Here is a 21,066-nt window from a genome sequence, read left to right as displayed (position 1 = left end):
ATGGGAAAAATGAGAAAAAAACAATAAAAAAGTAGAAATGGAATGACTTGATATCCAATTCAGTCTCCATAGTACTTTTTTTGAATGTGGATGGCTTTTTCCATCACAAATCTATGGGAATTGTCTACCTTATTACATTGCTGAGAAGAGCAAAATTCATTAACGTTGATCATTGTTCAATGTTGCTGTTCCTGTGCACAGTGTTTTCCTGATTCTGCTCCCTTCACTCAGCATCAGTTCATTTAAGTCTTTCTAGGTTTTTCTGAAATCTGCTTGCTCATTATGTTTATAACAATAATACTCTAGTATATTCATATGCTACAACTTGTTCATCCATTCATTAATTGATGGGCTTCCCCTCAGTTTCCAATTTTTTGTCACCACAAAAGAGCTGCTACAAATATTTTTGTACATGTCTGTTCTTTTCTCTTTTTTATGAGACAACCCAGGTTTCAATTTGGTTTTGCTGTTTATTTCTTACATTACTTTGGACAAATCACTTAATTTTTGAAAATCAGATTAGATTAGGTATTTTCTGAGTTCCTTTAGGCAACAGAAAAGTTATCTTGGATACAATTATTTTGGTGAATACAGCTTCTTTACTTAAAAAAATATTATTTTTAAAAAGGCATTTAAGATGGACAGAAATAACTATACCCAGATAAGGAACACTGGGAAGCGAATGTAAATTGTTAGCACTACTGTCTATCTACCCAGGTTACTTATACCTTCGGAATCTAATACTTAATGTGCAACAAGAAAATGGTATTTACACACATATATTGTATCTAGGTTATATTGTAACACATGTAAAATGTATGGGATTGCCTGCCATCGGGGGGAGGGAGTGGAGGGAGGGAGGGGATAATTTGGAAAAATGAATAAAAAATAAATAAAAAAAATAAAAAGGCATTTAAAAACTCAGAGAATCATCATATTTAATGAAATTCTTCAGGGTCTCTTAGCAAGTGACTTTATTGGTTTATGACTTAAAGGACCATGAGTTTCCTGAAACAACAGTCTGGGTAACAGACTTGATTACTAAATGCCTAGTCCTCTATGCCCTGGGTGGAGAAAAGAGCTCAGTGACAAGATAGGGGAAGTTTCTCTGAATGAGATCTTTGGCTCCTAGGACCAGATGGTTCTTTGCAATTGCCATGGAGCCAATATCTTGTTGATCACTTGAAAAAGAGAGGCTAGAAGACTGAAGTTTATTTGTATCATTTGTTCCAGCTGTCCCTGACATTGAAAATCGTAAAGCAGAAGAAGAAAGAGAATTTCATTGGGAATTATATCCATAACAGGTATATTAAATAAGTCTTCAGAAAAAATTGGCAATATAAGGCAAAGGTTCTTGTTTGTGTCATGGACCTCCTTGACAAAGAGTGAAATGCATGGATCCTTTCTCAGAAAATGTTTTCTTAAAGGGGGGCAGCTAGATAGTGCAGTAGATAGAGCACCAGCCCTGGGGAGAGGAGTTCAAATCCAACCTCAAACACTTAACACTTCCTACCTGTGTGACTCTGAGCAAGTCACTTAACCCCAATTTCCTCAAAAAAAAAAAAAAAAGAAAAAGAAAAAGAACATTTTTAAATGTAACAACTGAAAAATATATGATCTAAAAAGAAAACAATTGTGTTAAAATATAATTATCAAAATATTTAAAACAAGTTAATGAACTCCAGGTAAAGATCACCTGATCTAAGGATAAAAAGTATCCAATAATAGCAATGATTTCCCTTTTCCATATCACCTGACTTTGTCTACCTAATATATGTCTGCTGTAAATTCTAGTTATCGTCTTTTGTAGAAAGCTGAGTGACTCTAGCCATTAAATTTCTCATTTACTTTAGTTTTCTTCATGAGTGAATTCCATCCCAGATTTCCCATGAACAAAGCTCTTCAAAGTAGACTTAGTCATGAACTAATCTGGTCAGTCTAACATATTAAAAAAAATATAGTAAGAGGAGGGTCTGAACTTTGGTTCAAAAACAGATAACAAGGGCAAAGGTCAGGAGACATTTATTATAAGGAACCTCCAGGAAGATTGTTTCAATTGCCACAATGTTTTGTACCAGGGCCACCTGGAGCCTAAACTTCATCTTGTTGTTTGTCTTTGCTGCTTCTATATCGGTAAGTGTTTTTCCATTTTTCTCTACTATTGGGAACAATTTATTCCTATATGCATATTTTCCAATATCTTTGTATTTCTGTGCAGATCAAACCCTTCTCCAAAGAAAATGGTAAGGATTTCTCATAATATTCAGAGTATGTTTCCTTACTGTCTCTTTTCAGTCACACTAATAATAATATCTCCTTTACCCTTAGATTTAGATGCCAGCACGCAAAGGAAAGATATTTTAGAAATCAATTTAGGTAAGTTATATTTCTCCCTCTCCTTTGCTTTTCTTAAAAAAAGCTTTATTTCTAGAAAAACAACAATAATAATAGCTAATATTTATATAGCACTCACTATGTGTCAGGCCTGTACAAAGTGCTTTAAAATATTATGTCACTTGATCCTCACAGCAATAGATGCTATTGTTGTACTAATTTTATAGATGGAGAAACTGAGGAATACAGAAATTAAGTGACTTGCTTAGGGTCACACAGCTAATAAGTATCTAAGGGCAATTGGAACTTAGATCTACTGACCTCCAGGTCCTATACTCTATCCACTGTGACACTACACTATCCATACTTTGTCCATTACTATGTGTATATTCGTCTTCTTCAATTTGCTCATTCCTTATAATGAAGAAAATCAATATTGGGATTCTCTGACAATGCATGAGTATTCTAACCCTATAATGTCCCAACTTTAGGCTAGAGGAGTCAGAGAGATGTCAATCCCATTTCCTGGGATCATGATTAGTTTCTCTTCCAATATCTTGAACTTGAATCATTTTAATGATCTTTTCAATCATATTGTAGTTTTTCAATCATTCCAGAAATATATACTTTAGTTTGGTAGATCTGATTGTTTCATTCTGATTCAGTACATAAGAATCTTTCTATATTTCTCTGAAGTTTTCATATAAAAAAAACTGTTGTATAAATAAGTTGTTTGAACAAGTCACTTTTATTCAATTAATTTGTAAATGCTTTATTATAAAAGGTATATAATACAATTCCTGTATCATATAATGATAATATTGTATTATATTATCATATGACATGAAGTATTATAAGATAGTATGACTACTGTAATGTTCTATTTATATATTTGAGGGTTTTTTAAGTCACTTTCTAATCAGTAGGCACCCATTTATGATTAGATTTGAGGTGGGAGTATAAACTATTCACACAAATGAAAAAAATGCTTATGGTAATTTTTCAGTCATGATTTATCTTTTATTGGAAGAACTTTGTCAAAGCTTCATTAAGCCCTACAAGTTTCCTGAACAGAGAAATGTCATTTCCATTTTATAGAGTTAAGATTGAGAGACAATTTTAGGAAGATGGAAAAATTTTGTGTGATCTAGAATATATCCAAAGTTCAGAACTTAGAAAATTTAATATCTATTTGATAAAAGGTCCCATTTATCAGATTATGAATTAAAATATGGACTACAGAAAAGTAATTCAATACCAATATCTTGGGTTAGTGTTTCTTTAACTTTTTTTAGTTTTAGTTTTAGTTTTAGGTTATTTTTGATTTTGTATTGAGTGTCTTCAGGTACATACTACTATCAGTTTTTTTCCAGGATAGATAACATTTGTCACAAGACAAATCTTGTGTTTACAAGAACATAACAAATTGTGAAAAGAAATTTTAGTCTGGAGATCTGATAATCCAATTAACTGAGAGAAATTACCAGTTTTAATCTATTATTAAGAGGAAGAAGAAAAATTGTACCCTCCTACCTCTTTTTGTCTCTGTCTCTAAGAGATCCAGGAAAATCCAAGATATATTGAATCTTTTATTAAGGTTTAAGAAGAGCTGAGAAGTTTTCATGAAGATGTCAGCTAAAAGATGGAGAAAGAACATATGAATTCCAAAGTATTCAGAACCCTCTGCCCCTGGGATGATGAGGACAAAATTATAGTATTCTAGTGGGGAAAAAAGAAAGATTTTGCAATAAGAGTTTATAACATATACCTATGATAAAAAGAGTCACATGAACTCATTAATGTAATTCAATATGTTTCTAATGTAGCTCAATACTTTATTTTTTCCTCTTCTCATGCTATTTTCACAGATACAGTGAAATTAATAACTGAGCTGAGATTTTAAATATGGAATTGGTATTAGAATTGGTGTCAATCAGTGATTACACATCTCTGGTTATCTATTGTCTCCCAGTGAGGAGGGAGATGGAATTTATTATGGCAAAAATATAATCAATAGGAATAAAATTCTAAATCTTTGTTTTCCAAGTGTATCAATTTTTTGGTAAAATCTCTCAATATAATTCAGAGATATCTTTACAATCTGTTAGGTCAGCATAATGGGTAGGGTCTCTCAAATACTCCAATGGTCAATAGAAAGGGTAATGCTACCCAAATGTACCCACACTTGCTTTGGTGTTAGCTAAATGTTCATTCTCTCTCTCTGACGGACAAAATAAATTTGTACCATGCTTTATAGTTGGTGAAGTACTTTCCATATGTTCTCATTTGAGTCTTAGAACCCCAGAGTCTAAACTGTGGATACTTATCCCCATTTTACTGATGAAGAAACTAAGGCTCAAGAAGGTTAAATGATTGGCTCAAAGTTATACAACAAATTAATCTAAAAGGTCATATGTTAGGTTAGTATTATATACCATAGAGTATGACGTGATATGGAGTCACATTCTGGAGCTTAGGTTCAAATCCCAACTATGCCACTTATAACTTAATAACTTTAAATAAGATACTCAATAATAATTAATTATAATTATATTTATTATATATCACATATATAATTATAATAATTATCATTAGTACTAATAATAATTTATCTTCCCTGATCCTTCATAAATAAATGGATTGTTTTTTATGTTTTTTCTAAGCTCTTAATTTTTGATTTTAAGATCCTATTATTAAAACAAGATCCCTTGAATTTAAGTCCAGAACTCTTTCTGCTATGCTCCATTGACTGAAGATGGAAGAAGTGACTACTGAAGTTAGGACTTTGTTCATTTATACAACAGATATTTATCAAATATTTTCTATGTGTAGAGGAGTAAGTCGGGCAACAAGAGTAATAAAAAGATGAAATTCTTCCAAATGTCACCAGTGTTGCCTCAGTATTAACTAAGAAATGAATATAGAAAAAATATGGCACAAAGTATAGAACAGAATAGCATTTAATGAATGAATTACATAGGGTAAAGTTCTCTGAGTTGGAGTCATATTTTGTTATTGCTCTTTTTAGATTAGTCTTGGAAGAAAGAATTGAGTTCAACTCCACCTGAATATTCACCCTTTATAGGAAGCTTTCCCTACCTTAGACTAAGAAGAGATAATAATATATTTTCAGTCTTGCATCTAATTGCCTCTTCCAATTGCTAGACGAACAAACCAAATAGGATCCAAGACCATAGAATGCATGAGCTAGAAGGAATTGTGGTACTGATTCATCCAACCTGTCCATTTTATTAAAAGGGAACAATAGGACTAAATGACTTGTGCTATTGTACACGTATTTCCCCATATACTCCTTTATTTCCTGTTAAAATCTACTGTGTCATACTATTTCTATGATCTTATAATCTCTACCTCTAACTATTTAGATATTTTGGGGCAGATATTCCTTGTTTTTATTTATTTAATTTATAGTGATAAAAATTCCAAATCTTAGCATTCCCATTTTGCCTTGGTGCTGTGAAGCCCTTTAGGATGATTTCTTTTATTTTAAAAAATATCTTTGGCATTAAAGTGCTATTCTTTTGTTCTTTGCATTATGTGAATTTTCTGCCTCACATAAAGCAGGTTGTAAAAGGGAAGAAGTAATTGAATGTATAACATGTGTGACTTGAGAAGCCAGAAGGGACTATGGCTTACTGTTAGTAATCAGTCTGTGTACCTTAGGTCACTGACCCAGATAATTATGCAATTTTTTTATTTCACTTTGTTAGTGTAAAAAGAATGACTGGATACAAATGACCTTAAAATAACTCAGTTTTTTATTTATATTTCTCTCTTGAAATTCAGTGTATGACCTTGACAAGAAAATTCTGCCTTTCATCTATTGCTATATGTTCTGTTTTTTGACATCAAGTAGAACAATCCAAGGGCAGCTAGATGGTATAGTGGATAGTGTACTGGGTCTAGTCAGGAACATGTGAATTCAAATCCTCTTTTAAGCACTTACTAGCTGTGTGATTCTAGGCAAGTCATTTAACCCTATTTGGCTTAGTTTTCTCCTCTGTAAAATGATCTAGAGAAATAAATGAAAAGCCACTACAGTATCTCTGCCAAAAATACCTGAATGAGATCATAAAGATTTGGACATGAATGAAATGACATCACCACCACTACAATAAAATTCAAGATTTCTTTGAATACCAGCATATGCCATTGTTCTATAAAGACTCTAAAACACAAACCATATGACAGAAGTTATCACAAGACACTGACTGTTATTTCATACTCTGATACTTATGTATTTATTAGATACTTATGTATCTTTCTACAGCATTTGGATAGTGTAGAAAGAATAGCCAGAATGAATGATCTTGAGAAACCACATTTTCATAGGGTCATAGATTTAAAGCTGGGGGGAAAAAACCTCAAAAGACAAGCTAGTTAATTTTGCAGATGAGGAAACGGAGATACTGAGATCTGCCAAGGTAGTATTAAAGACTGGATTTGAATCTAGGTCATCATAATCCAAAGGCAGGACTCATGGCACTATATTATTATCTTGTCTCCTCTATTCTTTCAATGTCTACAAATCACATACTTTCTGTTTAAATTACTTTGCACTAATTCCTCATTTATAAAATAGGGCCAATAATACTATTTCACAGATTTGTGTTTAAATATGCCTTATAAACCTTAAAACATTATAGAAATATGACATTATGGGGCAGCTAGGTGGCGCAGTGGATAGGGCACCAGCCTTGAATTCAGGAGGACCCGAGTTCAAATCTGGTCTCAGACACTTAACACTTCCTAGTTGTGTGATCCTGGGCAAGTCACTTAACCCCAGTCTCAGGGGAAAAAAAAAGAAATATAACATTATTATTATGAAAGCTTCCATAACTTCTCTATGCCTCATTTTACCCTTTCCAAAAATCTGAGCAATAATATGTCATGAAGATAATAAAAAGATGAGCGTCTTCTACAATAGTCAGGGTTGCATTGATAATAACTAAACCATGGGTCCATCCACATTCTAATGGTAGGAAAATATGATACATATATAACCATACTACAGAGTAGCATTTAATAAATGAATGATATGTGGCAAAGAAGACAAACAAAACTATCTTAATTAAAGTCATAAATTTATATCACTGTTTTTAAATTTTTTCTAGAAGGAAGATTCAAATCCAGCTAAACATTCACCTTTTCTAGGAATCTATCTATCTATCTAGGCTTCTGACTTCACAGTAGTGTGTTATAAAACAAACATCAGAAGAACTTCTACAAAACGTTTTTAATTCCATAGTGAGAGTTCTCTAAAGATAAATGTCACATTTTCATTTTAAGAAAATTTTCCTATAGGAATTTCATTTATAAAAATATCTCCTTGGGAGTAGTCGTAATAATATTAACCATTATGGTACTATATATTCATATAGAAAACTTTTCTATTTAAAATATGTCACTATCATAGTAATATCAAGAATAATTGATATAAAGCATAGTAGTTAGGTTATATTAAAGATAGACTACTGGGGCCTGGAGTTAAGAAAGCTCATCTTCTTGAATTCAAATATATACTTGTACACTACCTGTATGACTAGTCAAGTCATTTAAGCCTGTATGCCTCAGTTTCTTCATTTGTAAAATGAGCTGGAGAAGTAAATGCAAACCACCTAGGATCTTTGTCAAGAAAACTCCAAATGGGGTCACAAAAAGCTGGGTATGACTGAAAAACAATTGAACAACCATCACCACCACAACAAAATAGCATTTTTCAGAGAGGCAGTTTAAACCTTCTCTGAGTATGTCTTGCCTTTAATTCATTTAATTTAATTACAAGATAAATTGGAGTCTTAGAGAAAAGATAGTAGCATTTTCCTTCTATAATCTTTTCAAACTATTTCTATAATCATCTACCTAATTCAAAGATCTGACATTACGTTAAACAATTAGCAGAGGTATATAGAATTGTTTATAAAAATTCAAAGGATTTATGAAAGCAATTCAGAATTGGGTTATTGATATTAAAAGATAATAGAAAAAATTTCCTCAAGAAGTTGAAACACACTAGTTGATGTAGATTATTCAGTAAAGTGATGGAAACAGCATTAAATCACTAAAGGCTGCAAAAATTTAGCATTGAACAGGTACCTAGAAAGGCACTATTAGGTTAGTAGAATTGTACAATAGAAGCTCATTATATTTTATAAATCCACAGACAACTAATACTCATGCTCAAAACTAGAGATCTTTGAAAATTAAGCTAATGATGAATTTGCTAAAAAATAAAATGAAAATTACTTAGAGTGTCATAATTGACAGCATCGTCACGCACAGCAATACAAAAATTTAAGAAGTATTTTAGTAGTTCAACATGAGTACTTATAATCTCCAAAGTACATGGAATGAAAATCTTTCAAAATATAGAAAAGATTAGCAGAAGAAACTTAAACTATTTGGGAAAAAGACAAAGCATATGTCATCACTGTCATCCTATGTGCTACTGTATTTGTAGTGAAAATGTTTTCAGTGAGCCTATAGAAGATGAACTTATATTTTAAATCTTTCATTCAACTATAAAAGCAGTAAAAATCCACTTGTGCAATAGACAGCAGAACACTGGTTTGAAAGTAATTAATAGCAGGATGGTAATTTGTCTCAAGATTGTTTCTTTCTGAACTCCATCAAAAACATGAGAAAACAACAGTTATAAACCTTAAAGTTACATAGAAATGTCAGTTATTATTATTTACCCCTTCTCTTCCTTTCTTTTCTAGCTCTATCTCTGTCTCTCTCCCTCCCTCTTTGTCTTCCTATCTGTTTGTGTCTCTGTCTCTTCCACCCTCCTCTCCTCTGCTTTCTTCTCCTTTTTCTTCTCTTCTCTGTCCTTCCCCTCCTCTTCCCCTTCTCTTTTCCCTTCCTCTTTTCCTTCCCTTATTTTCCACTTCCCTTCCCTTCTTTTCCCTTCCCTTCCCTTCTCTTCTCTCTTCACCTCTCCTTTCTTCTTTTTTCTTCTCTGTAGTATGACATATAATAACAATATCACTGACTGCTCATATATAGCATTTCAATTGCTGTTATTTTATTATGCCATATTTAACATAATACATAATGTAAAGTGACATTTTTATATATCTTAATATAGATTATCCTAAAATTTTAGTGCAAATTTAAACATTAATAACTTAAAAATTCACTGACTTTAAGCTAAAATAGCTTAAAATTATATAAAAATTCTTGGCATAGCTTGTTTATATGATAGGAATTCATACTTTTATATAGTTTCCAGAGCACTTTACACAAATTAAATCACTGGATTGATGCAAAGATCTTGTCAGGTAAGTACTACAGGTATTATTATCATAATTATATAGTGGAGGAAATGAAAACTCAGAATGGTTAAGTGACTTTATCACAGTCACAGCTAACTAGTCCCAGGTATCTCTATCTCTCCTTATACCTGCCAACACAAAAATGAAAATAGTGGTGTTGTTATAATCTCTCTCTCTCTCTCTCTCTCTCTCTCTCTCTCTCTCTCTCTCTCTCTCTCTGTCTGTCTCTCTCTGTCTCTCTCTCTCTCTCTGTCTGTCTCTCTCTGTCTCTCTCTATGTCTCTTTCTCTCTCTCTCTGTCTCTCTCTCTCTTTCTCTCTCTCTCTCTCTCTCTCTCTCTCTCTCTCTCTCTCTCTCTCTCTCTCTCTCTCTCTCTCTCTCTCTCTCTCTCTCTCCTTCTCTTTCTTAAAAGTAACAGTGCTTGTCTACTCCCAGGAAAACTAGGTTGGGTTGTGCTTGCAATAGTGAGAAGGACTTGAGTGTTTCATCCCCATATTCTTCTCCACTATTGCAAGCACAATCCAGCCTAGTAAAGATAAAGGTAAAAGATAAATTTATTGTCATGATCCACATGGGACAAAGAATGTTTTTATAACTACTAGAAAGCTGTGCTTCATTATATTAATGTTAAATTATGTTCATTTAAATATTTTTTCTCTAATCCATTTCCAGCTGCTGGTCTGGACCTCTTTGAAGGAGACATCTTATTACCAGTGAGTATTCTTGTCAACAAAGTCAAGAAATATTAGATTAAACACATCTGATTTGCACAATCAAGTATTTTTGTGCCTTTATCAAGTGTAAAAATTCTGTTCTTGATCTTAAGGAGATTAACAGAGTTGAACAAGATTATGAAACAATTAGTCATTGTTGCAATCATAAAATATGCAGTCATAAAATATGAGAGTTGGAGGGGACTATAGCTAGCCTAACCTATGCCTTAGTGGGAATATTGTCTAAACAATCCTTTGGCATTTAGACATCTACTTGAAGGTCTTCATTGATAAGCCATCTGTTACCTTCTGAGAAGTTCATTCAATATTGTAGCAACTTTCTCTACGTATTGCTCATAGTTCTGGACTCCTGACCAAGCAGGATAAATCTAATGTCATATCTTTTAAAATACTTGAAGGCAATTATCATGTTCCTCCCAAGCCTTCTTTCCTCTAGGTTAAACATTTCTACTTTCTTCAACCATACCATAGTCTTTAGTCCTCTCACCATACTGGATACTTCCTTTGAATGGTCTGCCAAGTGTTGGTGTTCTTAAAAAACAGGGACCAAAGCTAGTCACAACATTACAGACTATTAAGTGTCACAATACAAATAATAAATTCTGAAGGAATTCAGTTATGGGAGAGAATATTCCTGAGGATTAGAGAAGTAGAAGATTACTCCTGCCTGGTAGGCGACTTTAGTGAATTATTTTTCTCCTCTCTTTTTAGGAAAACCGAAATGGACTGAGAGATCCAACAACAAGATGGAAATTCCCTGTTCCTTACATTCTGGCTGATAATCTGGGTAACATTCGTGGTTATAAGTGTAACACTCATGTTTTAGCTTCATTCATTTTCTCCTGTTCTATACAATAGTGTCAGACATGATCATTCCTAATAGCTTGAAAGAACTTCCTTTAAGCCATGTTGCTTTTAAAGGCATACCCTACATATTATGTTGCATCAACCAATATTCTTTTTCAATAACATTGTTAAAATGTCTGCTGCTTCTATGGAATGAATTGCCTCCTCTAATGCTCTTTCAGCTAATATTGCATTTATGTAGAATCGATGTTAAGTACTATATGTCTATTAAAAATACTGCATATCATATACTAATAATAGCTAGCATTTCATAGCACTTTATATTTTATTATCTCGTTTGATCCTTACCCTATAAGAGAGGTCTTTCTTTATCTCTCTTTTTACAGATAAGGAAACTAAAATAGACAGAAATTAAGTAACTTTAGATCATATCAGGTAGTAAATGTCTAGTACTGAATTTAAACTCAGGTCTTTCTGAGGGTCAAATTATATATTTGTAAAAAAAAAATTAAATAAGTGCTAAGAACAGTGCCTGGCATAGAGTGGGCACTATATAATGGTTTATTCTCTTCCCTTTGTATATTTATGTATAAATATATTGTTTCTCTCTAAACCCATTCCTAAGAGAATGCAGACTCCTAAAGGTAGCAGACCTTTTCTTTTTTTGGTCTCTGTATCTCTTGGACTGAGCATTGTGGGGGTACATCACAGACAAATGCTTATTGACTTGATTTGACTTCCAAAAAGCCACACAGCTAGTTAGAACTGGAACTCAGATATTCTGATTCCTAATTCAGTGGTTTTTTTTGTTTTTAAAGTAATTTTTCATTGTCTCTGTTCACTCTGATTACTTGATGTGAATGTTCACAGTTTGCCAAAGATAATAACTATATATTTTGGATTTGGTTAATTTACATAAATATAATCTACTAAATAAAATGGCTAAGTAGAGCAACCCTTAAAAAATAAAGCAAATAATCTCATAAAGTAAACTTCCAAAAATAAAATTATTTGAACCATCTCAACAACGGTTCAGGACCCCTTCTTTTTAACCTTTTCTTTTATCACAGCTTCATTTAGCTAGTAAATTGACAAATGTTTATTGAGAACAAGAAGTGGTATTATATGGATTATCAAATCCTCACTTCATCCTGTGATATGGAGTAGAAAGTTTTTTTCTAATATTTTTGTTGTTCAGTCATTTCAGTTATATCCCTATTTGGGGTTTTCTTGGCAAAGATACTGAAGTGGCCTGTCATGTTCTTCTCCCACTCATTTAACAAATGAAGAAATTGAAGCAAACTGGATTAAGGGACTTGAATAGGTCACACAGCTACTAAGTCTCTGAGGCCCGATTTTAACTCAGATCTTCCTTATTCCTAGTCCAATGTTCTACCCACTGTGCCAACTAGCCACCTATCTAGCTTCTATTGTACTATCAAGATAAGATTGAAAGTCTAATGTACTTTTAGTCTTATCTTGAATCAAAATCAAGGGTAAAGTTCTATGTAAACCTGGCATTAAAACGCTTCTAAATTACTTAGATTATTTTATCTTTTAAATTTTAATTCTATGGAAACATTTATTTTTTATTTCATATCTGTTTTTTGAATGTGTCCCTTATTACTAATCCCCTATAACAAAGATTATTTCCAAAGAAGAAAAAAATAAGTAATTCAAAATAACCAACCAATACATCTGCTGTTTCTCCTGTCATAGATTTCATACTTAGTTTTGAGAGTAACCATTCTTTCCCCTTATTAATTATTTAACTTGCCTCTTTTTGTAATGTCAGATCTCCCTCCAGTTACTTAAGTTATTCTCAGAAAGACTTAAGCACACCAGTTTTTGCCCTACTCCCTATTAAGAGACACTAATGAAGAGGGGACCCCGAAACCCCGCCCGAAGGACAAACAGTTTCTCTGGGTGGAGATAACAAAGAAGAAACTGTTTGTCCTTTGGGGCAGAGTCCCTCACTGAGGCAGAGTTGAAGGAGATTTTCTCCTTTAAGTATTTTCAGAGTTTCAGGGTCCCCTCTTCACTAAAAGCACCAATATTTTTCCCTGAAGTATTGTCTAAAATAATATTTAAGTAAGGTTTTTAAGTAAAGATTTAATTTAAGAGATACCCATTTAATCTCTGCTACATATAGAGTATTCTGGTAAGCACTAGAGAAGACAGAAAGTTTGAAATGCCCTAATGTATTAGGGAAGGAAACAAAATGTAGCTTAGAGAGCGTTGGTTTTGGAGTTTGGAAGACCTCAGTCTAAATCCCACTTTGTCATTTGTTGTCCTTGTGTAACTATGGGCAAGTAATTTTCTCTTCCCTGGACCACAGCAATAATATGAAGGGATAGGCTAAATGATAAATATCTGTTTTTATAGTTCTAAATTCTATTATACAGTTAAATATAATGCATTCAGAAGGCTTAATGCAGAGAATGCTATATTAGCTATGAAGGGGAAGGTCTTTAATGATGGAAAAAGGAAGAAAAGAGGAAGCAGACTTGTTTCACCTTTAAATAGGAAGCATTTCTTCAAGTGGGTGTTTAAAATGAGTACAATGATACATATATTGTATTTAATTTATACTTTAATATATGTAACATGTATTGGTCAACCTGCCATCTGGGGGAGGGGGTGGGGGGAAGGAGGGGAAAAATTGGAACAAAAGACTTGGCAATTGTCAGTGCTGTAAAATTACCCATGCATATATCTTGTAAATAAAAAGCTATAATAACAATTAAAAAATAAAATGAGTACAATGTGTTTTCTAGGACTGAATGCTAAAGGAGTCATTCTTTATGCCTTTGAAATGTTCCGTCTCAAGTCCTGTGTGGATTTCAAGCCCTATCAAGGAGAAGACACTTACATCATATTTCAGGAATTTGATGGGTTTGTGTTATAGAAACTTTGGAAATTCTGCCTTTGATGAATATATGAGTGACCCAAAAAGCCCTCCAAAAGCTCTAGAATCCCATATATACTTGTTCTTCCTGGAGGGGGTAATACAGAGTACAATGTGGTTGTTAGGTTTCTTTCTCTGGTTCTGCCTTTACCTTAGAGTAAAGTTACAAGAAATTTCTAAAGCAAACTTTAAGTATGGCTCATGACTAAGTTTTCCACAAAATGTAAGTAATAGGATCTCAGTGTACAATATGGATATCAGGTATAGGACAGCTAGTTATTTCCTCTACCACAGGAAATCTCTCATCCAAAATCTAATCCTGTTTCCACTAAGTTATATTGTCTTTCATAGGAAGCCATAGGAAAAGGGAATGCTACACAATTCCTTCAGAGGTGATTCTGATAATTTTTGTTAAAACTTTCAACATTTGTATGATTCCTGTTCCTGGCTTAGTGTCAATATCAAACAAATATGAAAAAGCCATCCCATGACTTTGTAATTGATATTGGGATTTCTCAGAAAAGTTTCTTTTCTGTTTTTAAAGGTGCTGGTCTATGGTTGGAGATCAACAAACAGGACAGAACCTTTCCATTGGTCCAGGCTGTGACTACAAGGCTATTGTTGAGCATGAACTACTGCATGCATTGGGTTTTTATCATGAGCAGTCAAGGTCAGACCGGGATGATTATGTGAACATTTGGTGGAATGAAGTTATTCCAGGTAAGAGTTAATCCAATCATTGATTAATAAAATTTGGTATACTCCATCTTCCTTTCCCTAATAAATTGTGTGTGATCAAATTAATGAGGCATGTGGACCTCAGAATTCCTGCAGGAACACTGTACAGAGAGAGTAGAGCTAAATGAGCAAGCCTTTTTCCTAATTATTTCTAATTGATGATTCCTGTCTAGGAAAGTAGATTTTTAAAAGTACCTAATAAATGTTTATTTCCTGACTGCTTATTGGCTGATGATGTTAAACAATAGCTACAAGAGAATACAGATAGATACTGGTAAAAATCTTGAATTATAATCATAGGCAATGGCGTGCTTATAGTCTAAGAATAGAGACAACATGCAAAAACCAAATACATATAAAATATATAGTTTCAATGGTAGGCCAAGGCAGCTACTGGTTAGAGCCAAAGGCTCATCTTCATGTGTTTTTCAAATCTGGCCTCAGATTTACTAACTGTGATCCTGGACAAGTTACTTAATCCTGTTTGCCTCAGTTTCCTTATCTGTAAAATGAAATGACAAACCACTTCAATATCTTTGCCAAGAAAATCCCAAATAGGGTCACAAAGATTAAGACACAAATGAATGACTAAACATCAACAACATCAAAATAACAGCAGACCATCTCAAAGGGAAAATATTAGTAATGTGTGGGTGAGGAAGGGGAAAAAGAAAAAGAAAGGAAAAAAAAAAGACTTTGTGCAAGAATTAGAGTATTGGAGCCTTGAAGGAAGACAGAGAAGCCAGGACTAGAAGAAGGGAGAGTAGTTCAGGCAAGGGGGACAGCCATTGAAAACACAGAGAGAGAGTTGGGAGATAGGGTGCAAAGAGGGCCACTGTCATTATAGAGAGAATAAAGAATAAGAAGATGGAAAATGTAGGGAGAAATTAGGTTGTAAAAGTCTTTAAAAGTCCAACAAAGCCTTTAAAGATATTTGATCTTAGAGGTAATGGGGGAGCTTCTGGAACTTATTGAGTATGGAAGTTCATTATGACCATTTTCTTCTGCAATTATTTCACAGATGGGCAAACTAAGGCAAACAGGGTTAAGTGAGTTGCTAAGGGTTACACTAGGAAGTGTCTGACATGGAAATGACAAACCACTCCAGTATCTTTGCCAAGAAAATCCCAAATGGAGCCACAAAAAAGTCAGGATAATTAGTCAAGGAAAAAAAAATCTTTCCAGAATCAACTAGGAGGTAACCCGGAAATTGGAGATATATGAAAGAATTGGTTTATTCAATGTGTCTGCAGTTTTTATAGTTTTTCCTCTATCTTTTCCCTGGAGCTAGTCCTGAAAGAAGTCTGGAACCATCTGTTTCTATTTCAAAGAACCATAAGTCTCTAGCTCCTTCCCAACATCTCTCCCAGCAGTTCTATTTCTTTGGCAGGTAGGCAGCACCATCAGTTTTCCAATTAAGTGTGTTTCTATATATTCATATTTGAAAGCCTGGGTTACAAAAAGATAATTCAAATTTTCATAATAACTTCTTTAAGAAAACAAACAAACAAGGTGCTTTAAACCATGTAATAAATCTGGGATACTGACTAGAGCAATGATTTAATTAAGACAACTATATGGCTTAGTAGATAGAGCACCAGTTCTGGAGTCAAAAAGACCTATTTTCAAATTTAGCCTCAAATACTTCTTAGCTATATCATCCTGGTCAAGTCACTAACCCTGAGCTGGTTAAGGAAATAGCAAGTCACCTCAATATCTTTGCCAAAAAACTTCAAATAAAGTAACAAATAAACACACACAACTAAAAAAAATGACTGAAATGATTTAATTAACTCAGGGAACTCTCAGTTTAGAAAATCATTTCTTCTAATGCAGATCTGTATCTTTTCTGTAATGCAGTCTTAGAAAGCTGTTAAAAGTGGAATATTATAGTTCTATGGGAAATGTTGAGCAGGATGCTCTAAAGCAAAACAACAACAACAACAACAACAACAACAAACAACAAAAAAAATTCCAAAAAAAACCCTGTAAAGTTTTCCATGAACTCAACTAAAATGAAATATAATATATACAAAGTAATAACAATGTACTAGGACGAATAGCTGTAAATGACTTTGCTATTCTTAGTAGTACAATCATCCACAAGTTTCTGAAGGACTTACCTTGAAAAATTTTTATTCATACCCAAAAAAGGAACTGATTGTGTCTGAATACAGACTGAAGAATTCACTATTTCTCTCTCTTTTTTTAATTTAATTTTTCTTGAGGTTCTATTTTTTTTTCACAATTTGACTTTCATGGAAATGTTTTGCATAACTTCATAAGTGATTTCTTAATTGTGAGTGAGAATAAGTAGATGTATTCAGTACCGTAAAGGATACAAATTCTTGACACATATGTATTTCATAAAATGCTTTTTCATTCATCCAAAGAAAATAATTAGATGATTATATGACATTTATAATTATATGACATCTAGATCATGATTTAAGATTTACAGAATATTTTATATACATGATCTCATTTTATCCTTATAGCAACCCTCTGACATGATATTATTAACTTATTTCACAGTTAAGGAACTGAGTCTCAAAATCTCTAGTCTATAGTCACACAACTGATTATTAATGGAGACAGGATGTGAATAAAGGCTTCTTCTGACAATGTTAAGAGAAATGTCATAGCATTTAATTTATAGGCTTGGCAGAAGAAGGTTTAAACATTTAAAAAGATCACTAATTGTGCAAGATGTTATAAGGTGTATAATAAATGCTATGTGTGTCCACAAACCAAGCGCTTATAGAAGTTCAAATGAAGTCTTCTTAGGCTGAAGTGGTCAGAGAAAATTTCTTAGAAGAGGAAGGATTTTAGCTGGATGGGTAAGTTTTATGTAGGTAAAGAGGGAGAATGGGGGTATTCTAGGTGAGAGAAAGCATGAGCAAAAGTAAAGAGATAGCCAAGTACAGGAATCAAGATTGTGACTAAATCAATATGAGTAGAGTTCATATCAGAGATGATATAAATTTAGGAGATGATAAAGATGGAGAAACAAGGGCAGCAGGATTTTCAGGCTAAGGAGTTTGAACTTCATCCTGTAGGAGAAAGGAGAACCAGCAATAGTTTAATTTCTAAAGCAATTATTACAGAAATCCTGAAGATATGGCATTTTTTTAAGTGCCCAAACTAATTTTATTTAAAATTTGGATCTCAGAATCTACATATTTTATTTTATCTTTATTTTTTTATTTTCAAAACATATACATAGATCATTTTCTGTTAGGTTCTTACTAAGTGCTAAGTCAGTACTTAACAATTCTCTAGTTCACACCTTTGGTTCCGACCTTTAAGGGGAGTTTACCCCTTTTTACTTCTGAGGAGGAGTTTACATATGAAAAGGAGTTTAGACAATCTTTAAAAGGAGCAAGTCCATTGGTTGAAGTAATTTTCCCACAAGCCCTTGAGTTCTCACATGCCCACTTTTTTTTGGGCCAGGAGAAGTAGGCTACTCTGGGAAGGAAGAGGAGTCTGAGTCTGGGATTGAGTTGAGACAGCAAATCTCCTCCCAGAGAGCAATCGGCAGTTTCTGGAGTCAACAGAACATTACATTTACATGACATTTTGGCTCCCAACATTCGCCCTTACAAAACTTTGTGTTCCCCAATCAACAAGTAATCCAATATATGTTAAACATCTACATATTTTAAATCTACTTTCATCCTCCTCCAACTTTCAACTTGTCACCACTGTCTAATTCCTGTTAATGACTGAAGTGAAAAGAGCCTCTTCCTTGGGAGGCAATAGATGAAACTTTGTTGGGGGAATTCTGTGTAAATACTTTACAAGGTTGAGGACAGATTGTTTCTCTCCCTGACAGGTTATGAGCACAACTTTGTTACCTATGACGACAGCTACATAACTGACCTCAATACTCCATATGACTATGAATCTCTGATGCATTATGCTCCATTCTCTTTTAATAAAAATGAAAGTGTACCCACCATCACGGCCAAGATCCCTGCATTTGACGACATCATCGGGCAGCGCCTTGATTTCAGCACTATTGACTTAGAGAGGCTTAATCGCATGTACAATTGCAGTAAGTTTGGATGGGTTTGAACAATGGGATTTTCACACTGTCACTTCTCTGCTCACCTTGTGCATCCTGTCTTTGTGGTGTTCATTTCTTTCTACTTTCCTTTGAAAGGCAGACATCCAGATGCACGCACGAAAAGGGATCTTGTTTGTGTTTAAGAAGGGAGCTTTTTTTGTAAGCTCCCTTTGGCATCTTTTACAAATCTATCATTTCATTCCTCAAACAAAAACAAGAACTCATCTATATTAATAGGTCTAACAAATGGAATTGGAGGGCTTGCTGAGACTTAATTGAAGACACTAGAGATTTCTATTAATAGAGGAACTCAGATTATGAAATCAAAACCTCATGATATTAATCCACTTAGATAATTTTCAATAACTTTGGTGAAATGGTAAGAGTGAATTTTTATACTTGGAGTCAAAAGATTTGGGTTTAAATCCTGTCCCTGACTGTTGTTCAACACAATGAACCTCAATTTCCTCATCTGTAAAATAGGTCTACAAATCTTACATTATCCACCTCCCAAATTTGTTGTGAAGAGTCTTTTGAAACTAAAGTGAAGTATAAATAAACTACAATTTTTAAACTTTCTGTTTAGAAACTAACTGCTCCTAGACAGAAGAAATTTTGATCTTTTGAACCATGAATTTATATCACATATTCTTTCCAGCGGCAACTCATACCCTTTTGGACTATTGCTCTTTTGAGAAACAAAACATCTGTGGCATGATCCAGGGAACTAGAGATGATGCTGATTGGATTCATGAGAGAGGAGATGGTCCTGGAAAAGAAGATCATACTCTAGTTGGACGATGCAAAGGTCAGTGGAATAAGATAAACAAGAAAAATTAAAAGGGCAATCAAGTTGTTTGCAATGTTGATTCTGACTACAATAAGTCAGCATCTTTTTTTTTTTTGGCATCTAGATACTTTTATAAGTAGGTATCTGAAAGAGGACAAAGGACATCCATGCATATCTCAGGCATTAAATGGATAAAAAATACTCAAGGACACTGTGTGCAAAGGAAAAGTAAACTGAATGATACGAAATTTGAAAGGATGAGTGCTGACCAGCAAAAGAAGGAAAAGATGATTCATAGGTTCAAAAAATAAGCTTCAACAAGTTCAAAATGGGAGACATAGTAGATAAGTGAAAAATGTTTTCAGATTTTAGGGGACCAATTGTTCAACATAAAACAATAAGATATAGCAGTGAGATGATACAGTCTCATACTTCATTAAGAAAGGAATAGTGAACAGGCTAAGGGAAAAGGTTTTCTTTGTATGTTGTTGTTGTTGTTTTCCTGTTCAGACCATAAATAGTATTTTGCTTAGTTCTGGGCAGTGGCTTTAGAAAGAACATTTATAAGATGAGCAGCACCCAGAGAGGGGCAAATGGGAAGGTGAGAGGGCTTATGGCCTACTATGCTTGGTAAAGGAATTTGAGATGTTAAAGTAGAGAAGACTTTTATAGTTGTTTTCAAGTATTTGAAGGGCTGTCATATGGAAGTCCCAGAGGCAAAAAGTGGCTTGATATCTTTCTTTTTTCATTCATTCATTTTCTTTGTTTTCCTTCCTGCTTTCTTCTTTCTTTCTTTTCCTTCCTACCGTCTTTCTCTTCCTTCCCACCTTTCTTCTTTATCTCTTTCTTCCTTTCTTTTTTCTTTCTTTCTTTCTTTCTCTCTTTTTCTCTTTCTCCCGCTTCCTTCCTCCCTCCCTCCCTCCCTCTCTCTCTTTCTTTTCTTTCTTTCATCTATCCTTTTTTCTTTTTTCCTTCCTTTCTTCTTTCCTCCCTCCCTTTCTCTCGTCTCGCTCGTCTTGTCTTGTCTCTCTCAATCTCTGAGTTTTGCTTTCCATTTTCCATACCAGATCATCTCATATGAATAATTAAGGCATTTAATAATTAAGGTATAATATGGTCTTTTAATTGCTTTGCTGGATGTCTTCTTGAGAGTCAACAAGAGATAAATCTAGGGTTAGACTTTCTCCCAAAAGCTGATTGGACAAATACCTAATTGCTCTAGAAAAAAGAGTTTAAATCTCTCTGTTATCTTTAAGATTATTAAGTCAACATTGTGTTATCTCTCTTAGGGATGCTAAAGATATCTCCAAAGCCCAATTATAATAATAAATCTAAGGTCGAACCATGATTACTTATAGGTTAATATTTGGTTTTCATGCAAGCGGCAAA

General features: G+C 33.6%; 1 protein-coding gene across 1 annotated transcript in view; it reads left to right on the top strand.

The window, feature by feature from the left end:
* Nucleotides 1-2,055: 2,055 nt before the first annotated feature.
* The window catches only part of MEP1A (meprin A subunit alpha), a 36,573-nt gene continuing 17,562 nt past the window's right edge, over nt 2,056-21,066 (top strand). The window contains exons 1-9 of the mRNA XM_074310727.1: nt 2,056-2,133; nt 2,219-2,243; nt 2,329-2,376; nt 10,304-10,344; nt 11,077-11,152; nt 13,950-14,067; nt 14,625-14,800; nt 18,654-18,875; nt 19,546-19,695. Coding sequence (XP_074166828.1) covers nt 2,065-2,133; nt 2,219-2,243; nt 2,329-2,376; nt 10,304-10,344; nt 11,077-11,152; nt 13,950-14,067; nt 14,625-14,800; nt 18,654-18,875; nt 19,546-19,695 — 925 coding nt within the window. The 5' untranslated portion in view covers nt 2,056-2,064. The remainder of the gene's footprint in view (nt 2,134-2,218; nt 2,244-2,328; nt 2,377-10,303; nt 10,345-11,076; nt 11,153-13,949; nt 14,068-14,624; nt 14,801-18,653; nt 18,876-19,545; nt 19,696-21,066) is intronic.

This window comes from Sminthopsis crassicaudata, chromosome 4 (genome assembly GCF_048593235.1).
Source record: "Sminthopsis crassicaudata isolate SCR6 chromosome 4, ASM4859323v1, whole genome shotgun sequence".
NCBI lineage: Eukaryota > Metazoa > Chordata > Mammalia > Dasyuromorphia > Dasyuridae > Sminthopsis > Sminthopsis crassicaudata.
This window is presented reverse-complemented; position numbering and strand designations above follow the sequence as displayed.